The sequence below is a fragment of the Malurus melanocephalus genome, unplaced genomic scaffold, assembly GCF_030028575.1.
Source record: "Malurus melanocephalus ecotype Western Australia unplaced genomic scaffold, MMel_1.1 scaffold_244, whole genome shotgun sequence".
In the NCBI taxonomy this organism is placed as follows: Eukaryota; Metazoa; Chordata; class Aves; order Passeriformes; family Maluridae; genus Malurus; species Malurus melanocephalus.
The window spans coordinates 276,033-288,210 of NW_026623476.1; the positions used below are offsets into that span (position 1 = coordinate 276,033).

A 12,178-nucleotide genomic window follows, 5' to 3' on the forward strand; every position below is an offset into this window, starting at 1 on the left:
AAATCAAACCGTGGCAGTAAATCACTGGGAGATAATAGCCGAAGTATAAACCTACGCCTGCATAATGTATGACACAAGAAGGGGTTCAATGTCCTAATTGTGCCTCCAGGAAAGATAAATCAACAAGCAATTGTTAAGCACRGCCACCACTTCCCCACAGGAAATCAAGACTAATTACTTGCTGCTAAAATGATAGAGGTGCCCTTGATGCTGGTGAAACTCCAGTTAATGCTGTGGATTCTGTAGGACAAACAAGGGTCTCATTCTGAGCCCTGCATTTCTCTACATCTGGGACAGAAACTGTTCCATCCCTGTGTGTGCCACGCTCCACAGGACCATGGAAGCTGCTTATCTGCCACTCTACAGGGAACAGGAAAGCCCTGCTGAAATCACTTCCCCAGAGCCCAGGCAGAACAGAGATGCTCAGGAGAKGGGAAGCTTCTCAGGCCTCTCACAAACACCTCCGACATGCTGCTCCGAGATTTCTGATGTCTGTGCCATGCCAGAGATGGGCCAGAGTTATGGTTGCTGTGAATCAGACTCACTGATTGCTGGGGGAATGTTTAAATGGAGGCCTCTCCAGCTCTGGCTCTCTTCCCAGTATCCCTGCATCCATTCCCCTGTGCAGCCCCATGACACAGTAGGGAGGGAGCCTGGCTCCCTGCTCAAATGGCATTCAGGCTCCCAGCAGRAAGCACCTGTGTGCCTGGGAAGCTCTGTCCCTAACTCACTTGGCCCTGGGGAGACAAGAAACTTAGCACAAAACCAAACCCTGCTCCAGCCACCATCCTCAGAGCATCACAAAACACCCAGTGGGCTCTGTTTAGGGGCTGGGGCCACGTACTGACTGATCCCACACGACAAGTTACCCCAGSAGAGTTCAGCCAGGAGCTCAGCATCTCAGCAGGGCTCTGATCCTGTGCAATCCATGGGAAGCCTCACAGAAACAGCTGGAAGAACTTCCATATTGTTTAAACCAAGCCCTGACCAGCACAAGGACTGCTTTGTTCATCCCAAAGACCTTCAGCTGTGAGTGTGTGTGTGGACAGACAGACTCTGAGATAGGGATAAAAGCCCATTCAGCATCTTGATCCCACTCCAGGTCTCTGGTACTGTCTACATTTTTATTTCAGTCAATTGCTCTTCAACACAAAATGCACAAGTCCCTTCTCCCACCAAAGCCTTCCCTTCAAGGAGTCAGTCTGTGTTGCTCTTTTCCTTCTGACTCTCTGGTCTGGCACTCTTTGCTGTAGAACAGCTGAACTCAGCAGGGTCCTTCCCCCTTTCCARAACAGTCTGGTGGTCGTGGCTCTCATCTGGCAAGCAGGAGCCATGAGTTTGCACCCCAGATTGGTTCTGACAAGACCTTAGGACCAGCTCTGCACCCTCTAATCCCTGGGCTACTCTGCAGGCAGTGGATGGGGCCACCTACAAATGCTTTCAATAAATCAGAGCTCTTCAAACAAGTTCAGTATGACACACTCCATGAATGAGCCATGTGAGATKTGGGTGTTTAAGAGATGCCTTAGACATCCCTGGATCACAGCAGGGGTCAGGCATCCTACCTTCCACCCACAGTCCCCATCTAGGACAGTTCTGATAYCAAGGAAGTCCAGCTTTAGGTACTGATGTCCCAAATGAAAGGACAATCTGCTGCAGAGAAGCTGATTTGAAGCATTCCCTCAAAACCAGCATCCACTTGAGGTGGGACAGCCAGAATTTCAGCAGCCAACAAACACACTGCTGGCTTTACGACACAAAGTTACTCAGGAAAACACAACTGCCCTCCAGTACCAGCTGGAAATGAAACAGAGGAATTGCAACAGGGTGAAAACCACAACTGCTCTTTGCAAAAGGACGATTTCAGCCTGAATGGACCCTGCAGGGCTCCAACATCGCCGGGGCTGAGGATCCCCGACCGCTTTTCACCTTTGCCTTGTGCCCCACGGGCTTGGGGAGCTCCCACTTGGTGGTGCGGATGGTGGCATCGCTGTGCATCATCTGGGGCACCTTTCCTGTCTGCAGGATCTCCACCAGGGTGGATTTGCCCTGCCGGGGGGGGCCGATGACAATCATCTTCATCAGCTTGCACTTCTCMGCGCGCCGCAGCTGCGCCCGCAGGTACGCCAGCACCGTCTTGGGACCTGCGGGGACACAACGGGATGGAGWGGGGCTGCTGGCCCAAAAACCTGCAGGGACAGCATAAAACCCACCACAGCAGCTGAATTCATGGTTCCCCTGCAGCTCTGCTGCGAGCTGAGACGAGCCAGAGAATAAACAAAGAAAGCTCCAGCRGACAAACCTGAGACAGAGACCCCAGGAAAAGGTCACTGCTCTGAGGCTCCACAATGGAGCACTGTAAGGAGAAACAAATGCTGGGGCTCCTATGCTTCAGAAGCTGAAAGGAAACATAAAATGCTAATTTAGTATTGGAAAATACTCAGTTTTTCCCTCTACTTTTATGTTTCCACTTAAAGTTAGATTGAGGCTTCAACAGCATGCTGCTGGAACAGGAATAATTCCTAATAACTTCATTCCCGCAGGATTTTCTGATTAAAATGCACAAAAAAGAAGACAGCATTGTAATAGATTCAAAAAGCCTAGCAGCTCACAATAAAGTCACTTCAATGGGACTGTGGCTGCTGATCTTTAACACTTCAGTCTTCAGTGAGACCWTCTGAATGTCCTCAAATATAAACATTCAGGAAGCAAGGCATGGAATTTATGCATACTGCAAAGGCAGTATGAATTTATAGTCATCATTTTAAATTATGATCTGTCTTAAATTGATAATTTCAGCCAGAGCTTAGCACTGATTAYCAAATTTGTAAATATGAGCAGGAGGTTTCCCTGTGCAATTGCAGGTAGCCACAGTGAGGGCTTGGGCACACACTGCCTGCTCCTGCTCCTGACCATCAAAATGAAGAGATTTTATTGCATGATCAGTCAATTTAATAAAGAACACACAGCATCAGCCTTACCCTCTTTTCTGATCTCTGCAGGAACGTTAGTGATATTTAGTTCCTCGATATCCAGCTGCCAGAGATTAGCCAGCTGTCCAAGTTCTGGAGGAAGCTCTCGGATACCAGGGTTACTGTACAAAAACAAATAAATCTACCAACAACCAGGCTTTGTGTGTAAGTAGCTGCTCTCACGGACTCTCAGATTACGCTTTCTATCCTTGCAGAAATCTTCCATTAACATTTTAATAAGACTACTCAGCACTTTAATAGCAATTTCCATCCTAAAAGTGATGTATAACCACAATTTATCCTCTAAGGCAGACAAATGCAATCATCTTTGTTGGATAGTTGAGGAAATAAAGGCAGAAATGGTGAGTTATTGAATGCAACACTACAGCAACTGACAGCAAAATGCCAGAATGAACCAGAGGCACATGAGGTTCCCAGGCCTGTGTTCAAAGCATTAGATCATCTTCCCTMATTCAAAAGACCAGCCTCCTCCTTATCTAAAGCAAACCATGGGCACAGCTCTAACAAGGGGCTGACTATTCCCAGCTTTCTGACTTCAAAAGAGCTGGACATCTGGGGTGGGGCTCCACAGAAGACTGGTCACTAAAACAACATGGAAATAACAGCACAAAGCTTTTCCAGGACATGCACTTACTTTCCTAAATAGAGCTCTGTTAAACCTTTCAGGAGGCAAACGGACTGTGGGACAGAGTCCAGCTGATTGTCATTCAGATAAAGAACCTCCAGAGAATCGCTCAGAAAGGCTGGGAATTCCAAAAAAGGACCTGGAATGAGACAGGAAACAAATCACACCTTTAAAAAAAACCCAGCAAAACAGGCATCAAGGCTCTGAACCAAGAGCTTCACCTGAACTTTGCAGGCAGGACATGAGGTCATGTCCATGGGCAGGGACCGCCACGAAGCACGAGCAGAAAAGCAAACAGCCTTCAGTGAAAATCAAACATCAATGCTCACATCTCAATGTCCTAAAATCAGTGTTTGAAGGTGGCAGTGTCCAGGACTTCTGGGGTGCTGAGGGAGGAACCCCAAGCCTGAAACAACTAAACATCAGGGGGTGAGTGGCACCTTATCTCTTGAATACATGAAAATACCTTGTGAACTGCCCCTGTTGAAGCCTAAAGGGTGACACCAAGGGCACAACTGGTTCCCAACATGTTTTTTCCATATTGTCTGAGAAATGTCAGAATTAATTTTCAGACCCCCACGTTGCATCCCACAGTAATTCATGGTGGATCAAAGTCAGTAATGACAGAGAGGAACTGTAACCAGATTTAGCCAAAAAGAGGGAAAAAACAAAACAAAAAAGAAAATGGAAGAGGTTTTCTCAGGAGAAAACTCCCCAGTTCTAATATTAACAGCACTGGCAGCCTGAGCTGTGATCAGAAAAGGAGTAAGATAGAGCCCCACTGTCTGCTGGGGTGTTTCACATACGTGACAGGACTGTCTGGTGTGGGCAGTGCCACAATCCTCCTTTGAGTTTTCAAATAAAAAATCATCTCTGGGATTATTTTAGGAAAACAGCAGGCTTATTCATGGATGCAATTCACTTTCTTTCTGGCTCATCACTGAACTTAAACTTTGCATTGTTGCTCTCCAGCAGGTATCCAGGCACAGATGGATTTAGTCCCTCTTGGCCACACAGGAGCAAACACCAAAAATAGCAGCAATACTCTGAATTCACCAAGGAGTCCCAGGTGGAAAGGAGTGTACTATATTGGAAGCAAGCTCGAGGTGTTTATGAATYGTAATTATTTATTCATGAGTTATTTATGATTTCTCTGGCTTCAGCTCAAATTTTCTTTTAAAGAACTGTAGAAAAATTAAAACAGATCCCATCTTGAAAAATGTATTTTTGGATGAATAAACGCTACCAACACCACATGYGCGTGCAAGAAGTTATTCTGAGACTTATCAATCAAGTGTAGTGAGCATCCATAAATTATTCTCTTTAAATAATCCAGACTTAAGTAAACAGCTTTGTTGGTAAATCACATGAAAACCTGTCCACCCCCACCTCACCAGGAGACTTCTGTGAGCAGCTGATGTACTCCAGCTTCTGTTTTCTCTTGATGTTTAAATTCTTGGCCACATCTTCTCATCTCACCAAGCCATGCTTGGCAGAGGAACAGAGAGAAGAGGAGGAGCTGGCTCTGCTCTGTCTCTGTGGCTGCTCCATCATGGCACCAGCCAGGGGGGCTGCTCTGTGCCCTGCTGCCACCTGAGGCAGCTCCAAGGTGTGMTGTGCCACGGCTGCTCCATTTTACTGATGCAGAGCCCATCCTCTCCTCCTTTCTGCAGGGGSTTGTGCTGTGGTTGAGCGTGCAGGGACTTCCATTAGGACAGCAATCCCCTTTTAGAGCTGGTTTTAGCTGCCTTTRACCGCTGCTCCTGTCCTTCTCTCCCCTTTGGGAAATGCTCTGAGGATATGTCAGAGTCCACAGATTCACTGGAGATTCACTCACAGATTGGGAAAAGGAGGTTCCGATCCTTTTCCAGCTGTTCCATATTCCAACAATGTCACAGCATTTCTGTTTCCAYTTCCTGCTCGTGAAACAGCACAGACCAACCCCTTCTCCCCCTCAGGGGCTCACACACCTYGCTCAGCACAGCAGCCTCTGCTTCCATGGACAGAAAACCAGGCAGGATCAGCTTTGCCTGCAGGTTCAGGTAGAGCCTCAGAGCTGGTCATGGAAGGTGTGGATCTCCAGCCCTGATCTCCAGCTACAGCTGTGCATAGCTCATTTCCCAATTCCACCTGAGATCAGGCACAATTATCAGGGGAACTGAGGAAGGATTTGCTGCAGTCGAGGGCTGCTTGCATGTGCAGGGCTCTGTCCCACTCTGTGACTGGCAAGGGATGTTTAGASCCAGGCATTCTGCAGGCAGCCAGAATGAGAAAACTCCCCAAGTGCTTTAAAATAAAACAACAAACAAAAGAAATGCAGATGAATCCCACAGAGAGCAGGAAGCAGTGCAGTATCTTCACATATCCCTTTGTTCTCTCTGGGATTTCATGTGCATCTCAACAGCTCTGCCCCAAACTGAGAGTATAAATCACAGATGGGGAAATGTGCCGTCCACAAAGTCAGAAAAAACCCTAAGAGTCATAGGGRTAATTATGGGTTAATTTCCCTGCAACACACCACTGGTTAAAATGCATAACCTTCATGAAAAGAGCAAAAGAAACAGCATTTGATGCTTTTCCATCTTTCTATAGTGGTGGTACCGACCAGCTGCATCATTTCTTTGGAAACTATCTCAATGTATTTCCTCTTAATGAAATGGTGCTGTAGTTTAAACTGCAGAGGAATTCTCACTGCTCTCCCTCCAGCCAAACTGCAGATTCCTGCTGCTCCCCAGCTCACCTGGCACTCCCAGCACCTGCAGTGTGCCTTACCTGCCTCTGGACCACCACGCACCCTGTTCTTGGTGGTGAAAAAGGGGATCCGCTTCGTCTTAAACCCCTCATCGCTCCTGTGGGCCAAACAAAACAGGGACACGTGGGAAAAGAGCTTGGAAAGGTGCAGAGCTCCCTGAGGCAGAGCCTGGCCCCAGTCACGGCTGTGGATCCATGGCACAGCTCTCACAGGATCCCACCTGCTTTGGGAGATGGGATGGAAAGCCACTGTGCTATCGGACTCCACCAACACTTGTCCAGCCCAGTGGTTTTCTTCTGGCAAATCAAAGCTCCTCAAGGCAGCGCTCCCAGCTCCCGGGGAGGGAGCACTTGACCCCAGCTCCATGGGTGTCAGGGTTAAGTGAGCTGTCAAACAGCAAACTGAAGGAGAAGCGCTGGGGAACGGCCCTGCCGCCACTGCCTGCCCTCTCCAGAGAGTCTTGGGCCACCAGCATGACTCTGGAAATGCACTGGGACATTCAAAAAGTGGTAATTTGTCTTTTGCAGCTGACAAAGAAACTCCTAAGGACTCCAAAAACTGGGTTGGACAGGCACCCAAATGAGAAGACATCAGCGTGGCACMATTCAGTACAGTTTTGGAGAAGATAAAGGACCTTTAACTCCCTGTGTTAAACATCCCTATTGAAATTTCTAAACAGAGCAACATCACTCTATCATTGGATGACCTTATTAACGTCAGTCTTAGAATCACAGAATCCTTTAGGTTGGAAATCTCTATGAACTTGCAGCTGGTTATACTTCCATTTAAAAAACAAAGAYTCTTCATTTTTTCCAAAACAATACTCCCACACTAACTAATAACTGCAGTCCAGCCAGATGGTTTATGGTTAAGATATACTCCCCACAAACTTGTGTTTGTAGTGATGAACCACACACTGGGCTAAAGAAATTCCTACATGCTCTGAAATTAAACTGCTATTATCAATAATCTACTCACTTAATAAATGATATAGCGTGCTAAATGCCCAAAGAATCAGCAAAGGATAATTCATCACTGYCACAGACACACAATGTACTAGGGGACATGGTATGTGGGTATCAATGCCTTCTGTGCAGGTGATTAATTCACTCCTGACACCCTTTGTGCTACACGGGGGATTGGRTTTGCTATTATTTCTTCATCTTTTGTTTTCTCAGCCAAAACCTGAAAGGAACACTTACTTCCCAAGCTGGTTTTTTGAAAGATCCAGCGACTTAAGTTGTTTGCAATTCCACTTATCCTGCGAAGGCAACGTAACTAACTGATTTCCCAGCAGCTTCAGGGACACCAAAGCCTAGGAGAGGAACAGCCTGGAGTTAGGAAGCACCAAACACACAGAAGGAGCTTTTTTAGTGGGGCTATTAAATAACAGAAACACGAAGAAAGTACATCTTATTCATCAGAACATCCTGTCCGTGCTGCCCAGCATGCAAACATTTCCTCCTGTCCCCAGCAAGTTCTGCACGGAGCAGCACCGCTCACTCTGGGGAGATTATTGCTCCACTTGCTGACAGATGCACTTGGAAACAGCCCATGCAAGAGGACATTTCACTTTTGGGTGAGGAAACCTTTCCAAATGGAAAAGAACAGTCTGATTTACCAACACGGGATGCCACGTATGGATTATGTATATATAYKMRTATWTGTGTGTGTGTAAGAGGGCTTACACCTGCTGCACATGCACAAAGTCCATGTGCAAACATGAAATACTTCACACAAGGAAGTTTTAATTGCTTTTCTATGACATCTCTATTAAAATAGAAAGCATTTATATTCACTTTTCAGGATTTATGCAAGTTATGCATTTACTTCTTTTCCCCTCCCACCAGAGACAGGAATTTTAAAAACGAGTGAAGCTCAGGGATACCATGAAGTTAACACCATACAGTAGGATTCAGCTGGAAAAACCAGGTTAAACATAAGATCTCCTTTAAATTTAACTGAAATTTAAAAGCAAAAATGCAGTCCCCATTCATATTTGTAAAGTTTATGCTCTTCCATCTGCCCTTAATAATGCTGAGGCTCAAATGATCATTTTCATTTRGCTGAAAATCCAATCTTCCACTGAAAAACAGTGTTGTCTGTAAAGTTTCCAACCAGGTCTATTCAAATTCCCCCCACCATGAAAACTGAGATAAGCAGAATGTCAGCTGAATTATCTCCTGCCACAAGCACAGCAATATTAATGAATTATACCCCATGAAAGTCATGTTTTAACAGCYGAGACTTCAGCGTCAAGTGTGTAAAATGTTTTATGTGCTCCACGTAATATAAAAGGTTTATGTCCGTTTTCATTGAGGAGGATCAGCAATGTCTCCCAGAGCTGGTTTGTCAGCCTTCCTCCCCTTTTTCGAGATTGGAAAAATATGAGGWATCCATGTGACATAAACGATGGACAACCAGCAGTCCCCGGAATGGGAATTACCGTGCAAAACGCTCCCTCTAGTGATGGAGAGAGCACCGGGCTTTGCTGGGATTGGGGAAAGCTGAAGGGAACACAAAACTGCAGACAGACAAAGTGAGCCACAGGAGGAAAGGGCTGAAAAGCTGAATCCTGACAGCCAATGCTTYTATCATCATTCCACCGGCTCAGTGTCCCATGGGAAGGAGGGCCAAATGCTTTAACATACTTGCTATTTATTTCTTTTATTCACATAATGCTGAAGAGATATGCACAAGAGCTGACACTATTTAGGGCAGSCAAGGCTCACTAACTTTGAGAACATCAGCAAAGGTTGCAGTGAGGTCTCCCCCGTGCTGGTGCTTTTGCACCCCTCAGCAACCTCCGTGCAGCAGCACCAAAGAATTGTGCCCTGGAAGCACCATCTCGTGTTCAATATCTGCCATGGTGCTGCCACCCCTGGGATGATTCTCAGGGCATTCAGAAAAAACAAGTTTTGGAGACAACAGTCCATAAAGTCACTCTGTTTCAGGAGAAATGCCAATTGAAAACAAATGGCCACCAGAGAGCAAAGCCAAAGGTGCAGAGACCACTGAGGGAGTTCCATCTCTCGTTCCAGCAGGTGTAAAAGGACCTGTGCAGCAGATCCTGAGACCAGGACTGGGCACGGGTATGAACCACCACCTCTGCATCCTGCCCAGAGGCCAGCAGGGAAAAACTTGCAACTTCTGCACMAAGATTTACCTCTGCTCTTCCTTCATGACCCTGAGTTTCACAATCTGGCAGGGAAGCTTGGAGGAAACCTCAAGTTCTGCATGGTTTCATGTCAACACCATGTGAAACCAGAAATTATAAAGAATTTTGACATAAAACCATGGATCTCTGGTGTGCGCAGGAAAGAATTATTTAAACCACAACCTTTAAGATTACAGAGGTCCCAGGCATCACTGTTTAGGGCAATCAAACATGCTATTTTCAGCACAACAAGACTAACTTCTAATTGCACAACACCGGTGCATGTTTTTGTTTTTTTTTTTTTTTTTTTTAAGAAAAAGCACAACTATTTGTGATTTTACTTGAGTACATCAATATTCCAGTGGCTGGAGCTTGGAGCTACAATGCAGGGCTTGTCTTCCAAACTGCACTCCCAAACACTGCAAGCCACAGAGCTCTCAGAAGACCTCTGTCAGAAACCAGRTATCATATCCCACTGGATGAGGGCCTGAATGTGGTGATTCAGGGGTGGCAGCCTGCTCAGGGGCTCTGTGCCATCACACCAGTTCCAACCAGCACAGAGGCTCTGACCTCAACCAGACACCCAGTTCGAGCTCTGAGTCAGTGTCAGGAGAAAAAAGGTGGGAACTAAGAAGAAATGACACTTACTTCAAGCTGGAAGAGTCCTGCTGGAACTTCTTTCAGTGAATTCTCAGAAAAATCCACTTCTCTCAGGTGATTTTTCCAGAAAACAGTCAATGCATCAGGTAGGAATTCCAGTGCATTTCTAGATGCCTTACAACATTTCTGGAAAACATACAAAAAAACCCAACTTACAGAGTAGTAATCATCTCTTTAAATAATATGGTACATCACCTGCTACATGTCAAAAGCTTTAATAAATCAGTTCTAGGTAGTCTCTTTAGATATCTTTATCTAGTTATCTAGATAAATTATTGGGCATGCAGGTACATAGGGCTTGCTAAGGAGATGCGCTCAATTGATGGGAAAATTTCCTTGSTGGGCAAAAAGCATTTAAAAAATTATTTTGAAAATCATTCCCATTTGCTTTTCAACCATAAACAAACACTTTCCCAAAGGATTCTGTTCCCCTGCTTTCCCTGTAAAACTGAGGAATAAAGTCACAGATAGAGATGTCCTATCAGCCATGGGATTGGGCAAAGTTAACTTTGGTGCAAGTTGGGTATTTCTAAAATGATCTTAACAATGCTTCTGCTCAAAGGAACTACAGAGAAAATTAATTCATCCATGTAACACATTTCTTAAAATTTTCCACCAATGCCATCAGCATGCTGAGAACAGGGTGGAAACCTCAGGACTGCATATGAGACCATAAACCAGATGAGGCAGGGCCATTCCTACAGAAACACAACACCCTTTTAAGCATCTGACAACGTTTTAAGCACCACAGTTAATTTTTTTTGCATTGTTTTAACAACTTTTTCAGCCTCTGACTCGTTTAGAGCAATTTAACTTACCAAGGGACAGGCCCAGGGATCTGGAAACACTTTCAGCTGATTTCTGGAAACATTCAGTGTGTTTAGGGACTTGAAGCAGTATAGAAAAACCGTTGGAAGTTCCACCAACCTGTTGTCAGAGACATCAAACTCCTGCAGCTTCCTTAAACCAATCCAGTTAGTTGCTAGAAAACATGAAACATTGTGGACTTGATATAAGCATGAGAACTTTTAAAGCCATTTAAGTCATTATTTTAACATTTTTGGGCTCTTCCTTACAGCTCAGCCTTGAAATGTAAGCCAAACACCGGACTGTACGTACTGTTTTCCTCGTCAAATAACTTCTCCATATAGTTTTTGGAAGCATTGAGTTTTTTAAGGTTTTTAAGATGTAGGAATCCAGTTGGGAGAGTGGAGAGCCTGTTGCTGGACACATCGACTTCAAGTAACCTGTGAGCACAGAACAATCTCAGTCAAGTGTCAGTAAARCACCACCAAAGTCTCCTGTTGCCACAGACATCTGTTTTACCAGGACAGCTTTAGTTCAAAGTGAAATGTGCCCCACAAGGCAAAGCATTAAACCCCAACCAGAAAATGAACCCTTCCAGGGAGCAGAGAGAGGTGATCTGAATAGAGGGCAGATCAAATTTAGATCAGTCAGAAAATGTCATTGTGAGCCAGTAAATGTCACTCTGAGCCAGCCCAGAGGAACGGGGCTCACCAGAACTGGAGGAAAGCAGAGGCAACATGTGACAACATGGGAATAAAAGCCCCCACAGCTGTCCTGACAACAAACACTGAGAATGCCGAGGGGCAAATCCCAAGTTAAACCTGGCAGCAGCAGMCAGAGAACAGAACAAGCAGCTCCTGCAATGTGCTCTGCACTCACAGCTCCCTCCAGGCCAGGCCTAGGCTGAGCTGAGCTGAGCCTGCTCTCTGCACAAACCTGGAACAGATGATCTCATCGGAGCACTGCACACTGGGCAGCTCTGGCAGCTGATTGTCAGCCAGGCTGAGCCGGCGCAGGTTGATCAAACCCCACGGGATCACAGAGGGCAGCGACACCAGGCAGTTGGCAGAGAGATCCAGCTCAGTGATCTGACACGAGATATCAATCAGCCAGTCCAGATCCACCCAGGGCAGCTTGAGGTTTGACCAGTTCACACACAGCGCCTGCACCTGCCAAAGAGAGAA

At 45.8% G+C, this 12,178-nt stretch overlaps 1 protein-coding gene across 1 annotated transcript in view; it reads right to left on the bottom strand.

The window, feature by feature from the left end:
• Nucleotides 1–12,178, bottom strand: part of LRRK1 (leucine rich repeat kinase 1) — a 70,464-nt gene that overhangs the window by 29,728 nt on the left and 28,558 nt on the right. The window contains exons 7-15 of the mRNA XM_057375288.1: nucleotides 11,931–12,163; nucleotides 11,307–11,434; nucleotides 11,006–11,169; nucleotides 10,176–10,313; nucleotides 7,573–7,685; nucleotides 6,391–6,467; nucleotides 3,628–3,757; nucleotides 2,982–3,094; nucleotides 1,930–2,144 (exon numbers count right to left, since the gene is read on the bottom strand). Of these exons, the coding sequence (XP_057231271.1) occupies nucleotides 1,930–2,144; nucleotides 2,982–3,094; nucleotides 3,628–3,757; nucleotides 6,391–6,467; nucleotides 7,573–7,685; nucleotides 10,176–10,313; nucleotides 11,006–11,169; nucleotides 11,307–11,434; nucleotides 11,931–12,163 (1,311 nt within the window). The remainder of the gene's footprint in view (nucleotides 1–1,929; nucleotides 2,145–2,981; nucleotides 3,095–3,627; nucleotides 3,758–6,390; nucleotides 6,468–7,572; nucleotides 7,686–10,175; nucleotides 10,314–11,005; nucleotides 11,170–11,306; nucleotides 11,435–11,930; nucleotides 12,164–12,178) is intronic.